This window comes from Falco punctatus, assembly GCF_963210335.1.
Source record: "Falco punctatus genome assembly, chromosome: Z".
NCBI classification, from domain to species: Eukaryota; Metazoa; Chordata; class Aves; order Falconiformes; family Falconidae; genus Falco; species Falco punctatus.
In genome coordinates, this window is record NC_137586.1 from 37,889,103 (window position 1) to 37,904,929 (window position 15,827).

Below are 15,827 nucleotides of genomic sequence, written 5' to 3' on the forward strand. Positions count from 1 at the left end.
ATCAAGTGTTCTCAATATGCATGGTCTAGATCCTGAAAATAAAGCATATTAGCAAGGAAAGCACACAAGACAGATTGCTGCAAAAAGGTCACCACTCACAAAAAACCTCATAGCTGTGCTTAGTAGTAGCCTCCATCTAAGAAAGAGATGAAGCCTGAAACGTACTGCCTTGCTCCAAATGCTCTGCTTCTGAAGCTGCAATTGATTGACTACCTAAAGTCAGCTGACAGAATGGAGCAGCTTCTGTTCGGCTTATCAAGCATCATTGTAGAAAATGTGCCTACATAGTACGTGTCTGCTGGAAGAACTTGTAAGCTGCCCACACTGCCAACTCACAGGCATGGCTCCATGGCCCAGTGATCAGCTTGAGCCACCACTGTCTGACACAACTAGGCTTATTAGCTAAGCAATAAGGCTTTCTAACCATGGCCACATTACTTGAAGTCAGCTCCACACTTGAATCAAACCCCTGTCAAAACACTGCTGTAGCCATACTGCACAAATGGCTGATTTGGAGACAAAATGTGCCACCAAGAACTGACCTGGTTCCAACCGAAGAAGTCAGGGGCACATATCCAGAGCATAACTGGATGGGGAGAATATGTCCCACACAGCTGAGTTACAGGGCAGAGCACAGGGAGCACAGGCAGGATGCACAGCCTTCCCATTGAACCCGAGCCGCTGCTGCAGCAGTACCAGCACCAGGTAAGCCACCTCCATGGCTGGATTTCCAAAGCAGTGTTTAAAAACCAGAAGAGAGGTTACCTGGAGCAGTTTCACCCAATCCAGGGAACTGCGCAGAGATTTTGGACACTGTATCTTCAGAATCAACTGGGTTACTGCAGACTGCATTTGCTTCCCAGTCCAAGGAGCACATTTGACTTTTAAACTCAATCTGGATGGTGGTTCTCTATGAACATCTTTACAGCAGCCCCTAGTAATACCTCCCTTAACTCCCAAAAGCAACATACTATAAATTCCTGGGCAACCTGAAGAGAAAGGGATGAAGGGGATGCCACAACATGGAGCAGAAGCAACAAAGGCACTTTTGCACCCCCTCCATCACAATGTATAAATGAAAGTACAAACCTTTCAAATTCACATCCACCCACTGTACAGATATCTGTACTTCATTTAATATCACTACCTGAAAAGGCACCTAAATGGATCTGGGCTAAACTGTGCAGTTTAACCCAGTCACAAAGTTACTCTGGACCAGGCATAACCTGCAATCCATGGAGTTACTCCTGATTTACATCAGTACCTCTCACAATAAGCAGGGCAGCTATGTTCAGGCCTAAACTGACCACTTTTTTCCGCCGACATTTTTCTCCCTCCTTCCTGAGTCCTGAACACTGCTGGAAGTGTTTTGCTATGGGCACCGAAACTGAGGTGCAGGTGGTGCTGAGGCTTACTTCAGGGGCTGAGAGATATGCAGACACTATTTGTCTTCTACAACTGATAAAATTTATAAAAAATTGTTTACTATTTTCCCCTAACAGTAAAAGGGCACAGATAACACTATTTTGCTTGCTGGCACACAGGCTGCTGTTTCATTGCATTTTTACTAGCTCAGGTCTATTTTATCACTGTCACTGTAACAGTGCTCCTGTTGTCGTCAAAGCAGCGGGTGTGCCTATGACTCTGCAAACAGCTGTCCTCTCACCTCACTGCCAGACCAGGATGAGGTGAGGTAGATGCAGAGAAAACATGTGAGGAAGGTGGAGCAGGACAGCTTGAGAAGAGGCTGGTTGCTGTGAATTGGCCACAATGAAGGTGAAATTCAGCTGACAGCCTGGTTGGAATTGGAGCTGAATCATGCATACCCAGAGCAAGTAGAAAAATGCTGGTCGTTGCTTGGCAAGCACCTGCTTTCAGCACCACACTTGCTACACTGTCAGGTTCTCCTTCAGCTGTGGACATCTGGCAACATGCTTACTTAACCTCGGCTTGCTCCAGGGTGCTTCCAGGTAGAGATCAGCCCACTAGACCTACTGGTGTAACTTAATTTCAATGAATTGCTTTCGAGTCAGATCAATCCAAAGGGTGGAGGAAAAGTAATAAAAGTAATGACTGTTAACAATACTGCCTTCACATGTAGGTACTGCCCTAGGAAAAAGTGAAGAGCACCTGAGCTGCACCTTTGGAACACAACCCTATCCAGGAAGAACACACAATCTTAGCTTTTTACCTCCAACTAGGATAATGAAGCTACCTATAGATACGACTGAGAGGCAACCCACATAGTGCCATCACAAAAGACTCAATGTCCCAACATCCTCAACCGGCAAGAAAGAAGCCTGTGTAATTATATGCAATCCCAAATTGTTAGAATTTATGCAAATTAATACCACTGGATTGAAATAATTTTAGATAAATGAATGTGCATGTTACATTGAGATATAAGAAAGACTTGAAATTTGACATTTCTGTGCATTAGCTTAAGAAATCAAATGTTACAGTTTTAAGAGATTACTATGGATACCAAATTTTTAGTTTCACAGAGAACATTATCAGCAAGTGCTCTTTATAGAGAGGCTCTTTGTTACAGTCAAGATGACTCACTATGTTATATACTCTTTTTTACTAGATAGCTATGCAAAAAAAAAAAAGCTATGCTATTTTGGCCATTACTTTCATTTGTCTAATTCTCCTCATATGATTTATTTCTTTATTTATTTATAGGAAACTGCCCAGAAAGGTGTTCCTAAAGCTTTTATAATAAATTTTATGTTAGTGCAAACAGACTATTCCTTCTGCTTTTGTTTTCTTTTTAAACCAGAAGGGATCTCTCTCCCTTCAAACTAAAACAGGGAAATCTCATTTCTGAGTGTACATGCATGTTAAGTTCTACAGGAGAAAAGACTTACGCAATGCTACTGACTACAAACAATGTAATTCACTTGTTCCTATAAAACTACATCAAAAAAAACAGATTAGATTTTTTCCAAAACTGTGCTATGTAATAAAAAATCTTTAGTATGTGTGTTTCATTTAATTTCCATACACAACAAAGCTGGTATCATAGCCAAACAAATTACAGAAACTTGCACCGCTGTCACAGTCACACATTTCACAAATATGATGGGTCACTCACTCTGACTCTTTGTCAGCTCAATACAGACTTTGTTATGTGATATGCAAATTTCTCAGCTGTAGTTTGGATTTTTTTAAACAAACAAGATTTTGCAATTACAGTGTATGAAAACACATGCAGATAGTTAACTTCTCTGTATTTATCTAATCTACAAGAGAAAGACTACAAAACTGTGCACAAACTTAAATAGTTAACACCAAATCAAGGATATTAATACCCTCAATTACTAGGAACTAAAGAATGAAAAGGCTTCATTTCACATAAGAAATTAATTTTCTTCTCCTTAAAGGATGTCTCAGTTCAGAGGAAAACAGGAGCTGAATCAAGGAAATTTACATGAAGAGGGCAACTTTAAAATGCTTGTAATTATTTTGTATGTTGTCAGTTTTAACTTTTTTTTAGTGACATCAGTAATTTTTTAGGATTGTAAATTATTAGAAACAGTTTATGAAGTAGCATTCAAACTGCACACAAACAAAACTTCGAAAAACTCACAGAAAGCATTCCCAAATTCAGGGAATACTTCATACATAGCATGTCCTTGCAGAAATGATGGGCACTGCTGGTACTTAGCACTTCTAAGAACCCAAACAACACTGAAAAAGCGAGTCATCCTTTTTTTGACATACATTTTTCCTAATTCTTTTTCACCCATTCATAGCATATGTAACCTGGAAAAATCACATGCTACTGTACTTCAGCTTCTGAATCTTCAAAATGAGTAAGACCTTGATTTCCCTCATCCACATAACTGTATTATTACAGTTATTTCCTACCAACCTGGCAGTTAAACAAGCTGAGGTAGCCAAATAAAAAGCAGTAATGGTGCACAACCTCAACAGCTAGTAAAAGCAGAGCATCATAACAGGCTAAAGTCATGGATGGAATTTTATAGTGTATTGTAAATTCTTGTATTACTCTCAACATTGAAGGACTTGAATTTTTATAAATTTTGACACTTCAACAAAATGGCAAGTATTATTATCAGTTTTTAGAAACTGAAACCAAAACAGACACATGAATGTTGGACATAATATTTAACTGCATAGAGCCACAAACCACTAACAGCTCCTTTAATTGGAAGTGTCACAATTACTTTCCTTCTCTAGAAGTAAGAGGTCTCAGATCTTCAGCTGAAGTGTGATCTTCCCAGTTTTCTCCCTATGTTCATTTTCAGTGACAATATGAAGGCAGGATAATTTTTGAATCCTCATACATTAAACTTACTCTAACCCCTTTTTGCTAGAACAGGAAAACAACCCTTGTTTGAAGGATCTACAGTTTCATTATGAAATTCTATTGAAAACTAATTCAACAGGCTTGTCCTTACCTTGGTAAGAAGACACTTTCCACTACATAGAAGTCTTGCATAAGAACATCTCTGTCCGGTTTTGATGTAAGGTTTCCTACTGTGTATCCTATTCCCAGCTGGATAGCACCTTTAATAGCTGAGGATGCAGTCTGCACAGAAAGTAAGAATTCAAGCATGAGTTTGCTAAAAATGATTTCTGTTCTTTATCAGTAACATCATATGCTAAATTCCTAATCATTTTCATAGTAACAATGCCATATCATCTTTACCTCCTAGATTTGAGATGACTGCTTTTCAATTAGAAGATTTAAAAGAAACATTATGCTGTAGCAAAAACTACAAAAATTAATTCATTGTTGTACAGACTCAGACTTTTCAAATTGCCCAAATAATTTAGACATTGGGTTCTAACTCATCACAGAATTGTAGAATACCAGGTTGCAAGGGACCTCAAGGAGCATCTGCTGCAATGCTTCTCAGCAAAAGCATGGTCTAGACAAGATGGCCCAGCACCCTGTCCAGCCAAATCTTAAGTGTTCAATGCTGGAAAATCCACCACTTCCCTGGGGAGATTATTCCAATAGCTGATTGTTCTCCTTGTAAAAAATTTCCCTCTTATATCCAACTGGAATGTCCCCAGGAACAACTTGTACCCATCACCCCTTGTGTTTTCCATGTGACTCCTTGTAAAAACGGAGTCAGCATTTTCTTTGCAGCCACCCTTTAAATACTGGAACGTGGCGATAAGGGCTCCCCTAAGCCTTCTTTCTCAAGGCTGGACAAACCCAGTTCCCTCAGCCTTTCCTCATATGGCAGGCTTTCCAGTCCTTCAATCATCTTTGTGGCACTTCTCTGGACCCTCTCCAGCCTGTCCACATCTTTTTTGTGTAGCAAGGACCAAAACTGAACACAGTATCCAGGTGTAGCCTGACAAGTGCTGAGCAGAGTGGGATGATGACTTCCTTATCTCTGCTGGACATGCCCTTGTTGCTGTAACCCAGCATCCTGTTGGCTTTCTTGACTGCAGCAGCACGTTGTTCACTCATACCGGGCTTGCTGTCCACCAGGACCCCCGGTGCCTTTCTACAGAGCTGCTCCTCAGCTGAGTAGATCCCAGACTGTGCTGCATTCCTGGATTATGTTTTCTCAGGTGCAAGACCTTACATTTGTCTTTGCTGAACTTCATAAGGTTCTTGTTAGACCACTCTTCCAGCCTATCCAGGTCCTCCTGCAGCAAAGGTCCCTTCCAAAGCTTCCACTTCCCCACTCAGTTTGGTGTCATCAGCAAACTTCATCAGGGTACACTCGATCCCACCATCCTTCATTTATGAAGTTATTAAACAGCGCTGAGCCCCATGCTGGCTCCTGGGGGGGACCCCTTGTGACAGGCTGCCAGTTTGAAAAGGAGCTATTTACCACCAGCCTCTGGGCACAGCCTGTCAGCCAGTTCCCCACCCGCCACATGTACCACCTGTCTAGGCTGTAATGCATCAGTTTCTCTAGGAGGAGGCTATGGGAAACCATATTAAAAGCCTTGCAGAAACGCAGACAGACAATGCCACCACTCCCCCCACATCAGTCAAGCAGGTTACCTTGTCGGAGAAGGCGATCAGGTTTGTCAAGCACGATTCGCACTTGGAGAATCCATACAGGCTTTTCCCAATCACGTGCTTCAATGGACTTGTGATAGCCCCTAGGAGGATTAATTCCACAACTCTCCCAGGGGCTGAAGTGGACGGATGCCCCTATAACTTCCTGGATCCTCCTTTAAGCCCTTCTTGTCGATGGGGGTGACATTAGCCTTCTCCCTGTCTTCTTGCATGTCCCACAATCTTCACAACTTCTCAAAGATTATGGAGAGCAGCCCCTCAAAGATGTTGGCCAGCTCTGTTAACACCCTCTGGTGGATACGGCCACGGTCCATCGATTTGCAGGGGTCAAGCTCCTGTAACTGTTCACATACCAACTCCTCCTTCACTGATGGTGGGTCTGTGTTTGCATCAACCTGGATTTTGCTCCCAAGGCCTGGGGCCCAACAGTGCTGGTAAAGACAGAGCTGAAGGAAGTGTTGAGAACCTCTCTGCCTTTTCAGACGTGTTGGTGAGTAATTCACCTCTCCTCTTTAACAGTGGGCCAGCCTTTTCCTTCTCTTGCTGCTTGTTGTTTACGTACCTGAAGAATCCTTTCTTGTAGTTTTTTACATCTCTGGCCAATTTCAATTCAAGCTGAGTTTTTGCTTTTCTAACTGACCTGACAATGCCCTTGTTCTCAACAGGTATTTGCTTTTCCATCTCTGCTACGCTTCTGTTTTGGTTTTGAGCAGACTCAGAACTCACAGTTAAGCCAGGATGATCTCTTGCTCTGCCTGCTTACCTTACCTTTAATGGGGATGAATGGGGATGAACTGTCTTTGTGCTTCCAGGAAAGCGTTTTTGAAAAACTCCCAACACCCACAAGCTCCTTCATCCTCCATGGAAGCTTCCCAAGGAATCCCTCCCAGTCGAGCTCTGAGCAAGCTGAAGTTTGCTCTTCTAAAATCTAAAACCTCTGTCTTAGTCCTAACCTTCAGTGCGCTCAGCAGGATCCCACACTCCACAGTATTGTGACCACCGCAGCCAAGGCTGTCACTAACCCAGACGTTGCAGAGCAGGTTTTCTTGGTTTGTGAGCAACAAGTCCAGCAGTGCCTCATTCCTGGTTGGCACATCCAACGTTTGTGTGAGGAAGCAGTCCTCTGCACATCCCAGGAACTTGATGGATGACATGTGAGCTGCTGTACTGTTCTTCCAACAAATGTCTGGGTAGTTGAAGTCACCCATAAGAACCAGGTTCTGTTTACCTGATGCCTGCCTAAGTGACCCAGATGTTGCTTCCTTGGCCTTATCATTTTTGTTTGGAGATTGGTGGCAGATACGTACTATAAGATCCCCCTTGGAGACAACCCCTCTGATCTCGACCCAGACATGCTCAACAGGGCTTCCACCATTGGCCACACTTGACTTCCATACATTCAATGTTCTCCTTAATGCAGACTGCAACTCCTCCTCCTCCTCTTCTTCCCTACCTGTCTTTACAAAACAGGTTATAACTATCCATTGCAACCCTCTTAAAACATTTCCCATCTAACTGGACATTCAAATGCTTCATGAGTTTGAAACAGCATGCATTCCCTTCTGGAAAAAACAGACACAAATTCCATGCAATGGTACATGCTTGCCAAGGTATCACAATGCAGACTAATGGTTTAAATGCAGGTTCTGGATACAAATGTATTCAAGGTTCTACTTCATAGTCAAGGCAAGAGGTGCATTAACTGGGGGGAATAAAGACAGAAATGAAAGTGATGAGGAAAATCTCTATAAAAATCTATACAGAGATTAATTGAATTAAATTCAGTAAACATGGCTTGCAGAGGAGAGCAGGGTTCAAAAGGACAGCACCAAATTGTGACAGATACTGTATACACATACATTGAGACCATCCCTGAAACTTTTTCACACTGACTAGACAACCCTGCTGGATGGATGAGAAAAAAAAGGCAGAACTGAAACAAAAGAAGAAATCAGTCAAGAAAGGAATTCTTAAGAAAATATGGAAGGAGTGAATAAAGAAAACCACTGTGAAGAGGAAGAAGGCTATTGGGAAGGGATTATCTTCCTTTGGCATGGTGCATTTTCACTAGTTTGAAAACACCATTCTTGGTGCCCATTTTCAGGTTTTACCTCCCACCCACCAAACAAGCAAGAGACTGTATCAGCAGAAGCAAAGAACACCAGAAGCTTCATGATCAGAAATACTTCAGCACTTGAACAAAAACATTTCAGGAGAAGGAATTCATAAGAAAAGGTTCAAGTACACAAAACTACTCTTGTTATAGTTCTCAGAACAGGATATGCTAGAGTGACTGCTTATTTTAGAAAGGACAGAGATGCGTAGGTCCTAAATAATTAAGACTGCACACCAAGCAGACTTGCACTTGCATAACAGTTCAGAACAGGCAATTTTGTGGGAACAAACAACACCACTGTTCTTAGACTGCTACTTTGACTATTAGAAAGATTTGGCTTTGTGTCATAAGAAGATTCACATTTTTCTTGCCTTGAAAGGCCTCTATTCATGAATGATTAATGCCCAACAAAAGCAGTAATTATGTAACTTCAATCAAACCAATACACATACAAACAGACTTTCTGCTTCATAGCTGGATGCCCATCTTGTCCCCTGCCACAGCAAGGGACTATGTTTGAAAGAGCAGCAGATAGCACTGTACAGTATTTTATTAATGAGATTATAAGCCATTAAAAAAAAAAGAAAGAAAGAAACCCCCCAAAAATGCAGCCAAGTAACCTCGCAATGTGATTTCAAGAGAACACTGGATCACCTTTCAAGCTCATGAACAATTTATGTAGGATTTCTGCAAGCTGAAAAGACCACCTGCAGTCTCTGGAGGGCAGAATGAAATGTCTTCTACTAGCATGATGCAGACATTACCTATAAGGTTGCCTTCTTGTTAATTTCCATTTCTATTCAAGAGTGCCATTAGTAATCACCCATCATCTCTGCAGCAATCACAGCAATGGGGTTATCAGAAAAACAATGTTATGAAATCATTCAGGATACTTTAACAACTGTTTTAAAACAAACTGACAGCAGTTACTGCATGCTGAAGGCAATTTCTGGCTCAAAGTCTAATTGTTTGTGAACCATTGTAATAAATTAACTCCAACAAAGGCTGATCACCCAATATTCCCTTCACAAATGATAAGGTTTTGTTTTCACAAGCCTTAAAATGAAACAAAATAAACCCTGGCATTTGTCTCCATACAAACACCTGTCTTGGTCTAATTTCTTTATTATTATTATTATTTTATTAAGAATGGAATCCAAGGAAAAGATAAAAAAGCTGCTCCTCAAGCTTTAGGGTAAACGTCCTTGATTCATCCATTGCATTACTACAAAAATAAATTTGTTGGAATACACAAACGCAAATGGAAAAAATGAACTCTCTCACACATTTTTCCTTACTCAGGCTCCTCTCTTAATGCCCCTGAAGGCTGCAAAGCCTAGCTTCAAACTTAAGTTCCTTATTTCTTTCAGTTCTTCTTGAATAGTCTTCTGCTGTAGAGCAAGCAATAGAGTTCAGTAACCGTCTGTGCACAAGTTCTCTCTTTCAGACACTGAAATAAATCTTTCTTCCCATTAGCCTCATGCAGAGGTTCAGCAGTGGCCCTGAGTCCATGTATCAGCTGTAACTATACAGCTGACAGTGTACAGTGGCTGTACAGTGCCTCTTGGATCATTTAACCTATCATCAACACCTAAAGTTCTAAGAAATGAAAGGATGGCAATAATCAGCAGGATAACTACAAGTCTAAAATTGATCAGCTGAAGAGTCTTTAGACAAGTCCAGAAACTGACTGGACTTGTAGCAAAAGGTGCACACTGTGACAACAATGGTCTTTGCTGCGTAAAGGGGCATAACAAAGGAAGTCTTTTACCACCCTCATTTTGCTGATTAATTTATTATTGTCTACTGCACAGGTGCTTTGGTGCTTTTTATATTGACAATGAAGACAGAAACCCATAAAAATACTGCCAGGTTCAGACTAAACCACATTTTATTGGCTCTGATACTGTGGATCCTGATGTGTCATACCAGGATTTGTCCTCCTTGGCAACATGACAGCATAAACTTGAATGGGTGTAGGCACACAACCTCACCTCCCTCAGAACAGCCAAGGTCTTTCTGACTGACACTAACCTTCACATCTAATGCTACTGTTGAAAAGCACAGACCTGCTCTTTCATCTTCAGCCCCAAAACTATGCACTGGCACTCCTTCCACTGTGCCAGCAACAGTTTCTTTGCGTCCAGCCAACCAGTTACAAAAGAGCTGCTAAAATTTTTCACCAGGATCAGTTCCTGTGTTCACAGAAGCACTAATTTCAGCCATGCAGCTAAATAATTTAACAACAACAAAAACCTAAACACACACACAAAAAAACCACACAAACACAAAACACACAACCCCCCCCCCCAAACACAAAATACACACACACACACACACCCCCCACAAAAAACAAACACCAAGACACTTCATAGGATAAAACAAATTGGGTAAGGTTTATGCTTGTCTTTCTACTGGCTGCAGGAGGACAAGTGAAGTGTGAAGTAGCAAATAGCCTACTTACTCAAAATTAACATGTCATCACCTCCTGAATGCATCTCAATGGACACTGAATTTATGCTAGCTCAGTGCTCTGTGCCATAAGACAGCACAGTCTTGTCTTTGTAATGGGACTCCTGCATTCCTCTCCAATCCAGAACCAGAATCAGGCACAGTTTCTCCCCACTCTTAACTTTTCAGCAAAAGTTAGCTCAGGAGAGAAAAAACAAAGACTTCTGAACAAATTCAGGTTAAACTGTATTATGATAATGAGAAGGAAAGCATGAAACTATATTGATTAAGTACAATGTAAATTACAATTTCTGCAGCCATGCAAACTGAGAAATTGCCCATTCCCTGCACTACTGCCCCAGAGTGCCAGTATCTCAAAGCAGGTAGGGACATCTCTCTCCCACCTACCACCAGCTGCCTGTTAAATGGGAACAGATCAGCAAAGGGAACAGCTGCATTTCAGGAAGAGATGTACTAGGGATAAAGTGCTCCAGAAGAAGTTCCGCATTTTCCAAACTATCGAGACAAAAAGCCTCTCCACAGTTTTATCTCTGCATATAAAAGCTTAAATTGCCTTCATTCTGACAAAACATACCTTTGCCCCTTTTTGACAAAAGTAACTATATAATTTCTCTATATTCATCATACAGCATTGATAAAAGGCCTGTAGAGATGAAAAATTATATGCGTAAAGCATAACAACAGATTAAAGAATGAAAACAATATAATACAGAACACAGCTAGGTATACGGAATATCTGCATAATTGATAAATATTCTAGCACTAGATGTGCATCTCATGAATTACTGTTCTCTACAGATGGGTCTTCCACCGGCTCTACATCACTACAAGATGAAATCCTTTCTCAAAGTAACAAAATAAATGATAACGTAAATCCTTGCAAAGCAGGTATTGTTTGCACACAATCTCACAAATGTGCCAAGCAGGACTTTAACATTGCTTTTCCTGCACATAATCACTTTCAGGATAGTTCTAAAAAAAATTAGATTTATTTTAATAAAAGAAAGGTGTTAATCAGACACACAATGTATGTAAAGGCAGTTTACCTTCAGATAACTGAAGCTTTTTAACAATTGTGCAAATCAAGGACAAGACCGTTGAAAGGATGAGTGAAGTCCGTCTTTTAAAAATAAAAAATAAAAACATTCAAGGATGACAAAAATACAGGTACTATAGTTTCGGAAAGTATTTTATACATTGCTCAAGAGTGTGAAGCTTGCAATGGCTGGCAAACCTAACTAACTACTGAGGTGATGGTAAAGGACTGGTTTCAAGTACATAGTGCACAAAGACTTCAGACATGGTAACTAAGTCTATTCTTTTAAATGAGGGGTTTTTTTTTATTTTCTCCATATTTGTATGGGCCTGTTAATGACAGAAAACAAATCATTGAACAAATGATGAGCAGAGAGGAGGAACTGAGCAGGATGCAGGCTTCATTTAATTTAACAGAAGTTCCCCTCTACTCTCATTCACAAAGTTACCTTCCCATTCCCCACAGGTAGCTCATGAAAAATGTAAATGTAACATTCTTGTCTTCTTTAGAAGTAGACACCCTACCGATGTCCCTTAGGACTGCATAGATGTAAACTTTGTCCTTGTTTGTATGTTCTCCCTTTTTATGACTCATTTTATCACAGCTGAAATTTGGCCTGTGAACTTCCTGGGGCAAAGACGGTGATTCTTTCAGAAGACGTCTGCCTTACTGCAGGTGCTATAAAGCAATGGAACAAAAGAAAAAAAGAACTCTGCCTCGGCAACTCCACCTCATTATCACTCTGGAAGGCAAGATGATGTTTGCTTTCTTTCACCATCTGTACTACCATCATTTAAACAGGTTTTAAAATCCACCTAATAAAACACTAGAGATAACTAGGTATCGCAGTCCTGTTTAAGAGATGGGGAGAAAAAGGCATCTGAGCAGAAGCCACCACTGATTAACACTGTTCTGCATGCTTCCCACAGTGTAGCTGCCGTTAGTTTGTTTCTTTCTACCACTACCTGTGGAGAAGCTTGCTCTCAGACTGGTGTCCCTCCTTCAGGCAGCATTCTCAATGAAGTTTAAATAAATAAATGAAATCCACAGAGTCTCACTTGGTCAAAATGATTCAAGCCACATGGGTTAGGCCAGATATGCATTTTCTACTACAAGTAAGCACTTGTTCATCAGTTATACTGGTTACTGTAACAACCAGGAATCCATGCACACTGTCACTTCCATGCAAACACAGCTGATCTTTTCCAGACTCCTGAAAAGATACTAAGCCTCCATCAATTGTGTGAACCCTTAAGCCAAACCATCTAAGAAAAGTGTCTGTTGAAAAACAGTATGTCTTCTTCAAGCAACAATTAAAAAGAGCTCTCTTTGAACGTTAGGAAGTTGCAATTAGATGAAAGATGTATGTGTGGTTATTGCCTAGTTCATTGCTTCTGCACTAGAGTGCTCTCATCTTTGAGAGTCTCCTGTGCTTACAGTCCCATTGAAACAATACTTTCTTGCATCTGCTTCTGCTGAAGCTTCTGGAGGTAGCTACCCCATCTCAGCACGCTCTCTGCAGCTGCCACATTTGAGCTATCAGCTTCCTTTTACATTAAATCACAAACAGGGAAATAAAAATACGGCTACTAGAAAATCCCACTGACTGAACTAGCTTTACTGTTTCTCCACAACTTGTAAGCATGGGCCACTACAGTCACAGTACTCCATTCTTCCTTCAGTTCACACTGTTTTTCTCTCTGTCAAATATTTGCCCAGCTGCTGCAGGCCACACTTCATGAAGGTGGACTTCAGTCCATCACCCTCACATCTGGATCCTGCTGCTGCAGGGGGCGGGGTGGGGAGGGAGACTGAATGGCTATTATGAAGTTGTTCTTTCCTTCTATAGAATGAAGTTACCTTAGTGCCACTAGACTGCTTAGCAAGAAGCAGCTATGACCACCAGAGGAAAACTCTACCCAATGGTTTTCTTATAAGGCTATCTGTAACTCAAAATAACCAGAAGGACATACAGGTATTTATTTGTGCAATGCAGATGTAATTAGAAATGGTCCCAGAGACGTAGGTCTTCAGCATAGAGTAGAAATAGCCAGGGTGTATCTTTTCTTCCAGAAAGCTGAAGTTACACTTACCTATGCCATGTTCTTTTGTTATTCTTTTCCTTTGTACCTTAGAGCAATGCCTCAGTACAAACTAGTGCAGCACTACATGATGCTCTGTGTAGTGTTGGCTGTACTTTCTAAAACCCATGTATCAACAGTTGTGCTATCAAAACAAACAGCAGACTATCTTTTTCTGATGTACTATGCTGAATGCTAGCATAAATACTAGATCATTAAAGAAGTGCAACTGATAATACCGTATAATTTTTTTTCCTTTTTATATGATTACTGCTAAAGTTGGTGAAAGTAGTTTTCTTGTGGTTCTTTGAACAATTTGCACAAATTTGTCAGGATGCTCTCCCAGGAAACATTAAGACATCCACATTTTGGATCCTTCCAGCTTAACTGCTATCAGAATGATTTTTTTTGACGCAAGCTGAATCTGATCTCCATTTTCCAAAATTAAGTTCAGGTGACTCCATGACTTTCAGTTCATATTTTCTCTGTCTCAAAACACTTATGCCAAAGTTTCAGGAGTAGCCATGAATCCAAGTCCTTTGATTCTTCTGTTTCTCAAAGAAACAGATTTTGAGACCTGTAAGTTTGGCAGTAGCCACTGCTCCAGGCAAAACCCCTGAAGACAGTTATTTTGGTATCTTTGCAGATGTGCAAAGTGCTTGCAAGTCTGCCATTGATGACATAGGTCTCAGTGGAGCAAAAATTCCACCAGCAAAGTTTCAATATCTGCAACCGTAAGTACCCTGCATGTAGACACTAGACACAGGGCATAAGCCAATGCCAAAAGTGATGCAGCAATGCTGCTTGTACATGTTTTTAAGCTCTAACAATAAGTAGGTGGTTTCCTTTACTCAGGCAAATTGCCTTTGCTCCTGGTGAAGTGACCCATATGTCTGATAGACAGTTTTGAACAGGTTGTGTAAAGCAGTTGTAAGACGCTAAGCAGAATGAGCCATAAGATATGTAATAACGAGAAACAAATCCAATTGTTTACATGTGTGGCAGCCTTCAGATTACAAGTACAGATTCTGGTAATCTAGTAGCAGGTTTCTGCAACACTGGAATATATTACAGCACTATAAACACATATATACCTCTTTTCTGTTTTTTGGTGTGATTTTCTTCTACAAGCTTAATGTGCTTTGACAGACCTGTCTGTGCACCATTCTTGCCACCATTCTAGTATTAAGCATCAGACTGTTTCTGAAATCTGTTTTGTCAGGAAGCAGATTTAGGGACTACTGTGTGATTGATGACATCGCAGTGCAAAAGCTGCATATGTGACAGCAGCTTCTCACAACAAAGTCTGCAAAATTTCAGGAGGAAATTAAAAAAAAAAAAGTGGCTAATGCATACTCCAGATTTCAGTTACCAGATTGTGATGGATATCCAAGAAAAGCTACAGTCTGACAACTGCATTTTGTCACCAGGCTCCCTTGCTAATTTGCTTAGGATCTTCAAGCATGAAATGGAGCAAATAACCACAGCCTCTCCCTCCCCCCGCCTGTCTGTTTCTCTCTTTCTGAAAAAAAAAAAACCAAAACAAAAAACCAAACCAAAACAAAACCAAACAACCAAAAAAGCCCCGCCCTCAAGAACTGGCCATGGTTTGCATAATTTAAGATTTCTTTGATCTCAAAATTGTTTTAATCTTTTACTTTAAAAGCTGCATTGAACTTGTATTTGTGAAGAGCCTCCTTCATTAACTAAGTTCTTTGATTAGTGATTGAAATTTTTAGGTGATATTCACACTGTAAACTCAGGAACTTCTTGAAATTTGCTGATCCAGAGGAAACCCAGGAGTTCCAGAGATTATAATGCTTGTAGCAAATGACTGCAGCTGAACAGCCCAACAGACCCACCTTAAATAGTATTTTAAAAAGAGGATATACGGGGGAAGGTCATGGCTTTCAAACGAAAAAGAAAAAAAACAAAACCAAACAACAATCAGAAGGTTGTGTTTCATCAACCTTCAAGGATTTTGACTAAATAACAGTAGACAATTGAAAGCTGGAAGAGCATTTATGTCAGACTGCAGCAGCAGAAAAACTAAAACCTAAAATAAAATAAGATTAGTGCTGTATGAAAAAACACAATTCATAA

The 15,827-nt window shown here is 40.6% G+C and overlaps 1 protein-coding gene across 9 annotated transcripts in view; it reads right to left on the bottom strand.

The window, feature by feature from the left end:
- Nucleotides 1-15,827, bottom strand: part of PIP5K1B (phosphatidylinositol-4-phosphate 5-kinase type 1 beta) — a 123,319-nt gene that overhangs the window by 63,702 nt on the left and 43,790 nt on the right. For all 9 annotated transcript variants that reach the window (XR_013925037.1, XM_080372923.1, XM_080372924.1 and 6 more), the window contains one exon: nucleotides 4,428-4,558. Coding sequence is in view for 8 of the 9 variants with exons in the window: in XM_080372923.1 (XP_080229049.1) it covers nucleotides 4,428-4,558 (131 nt within the window). In the remaining variant the exon portion in view is untranslated. The remainder of the gene's footprint in view (nucleotides 1-4,427; nucleotides 4,559-15,827) is intronic.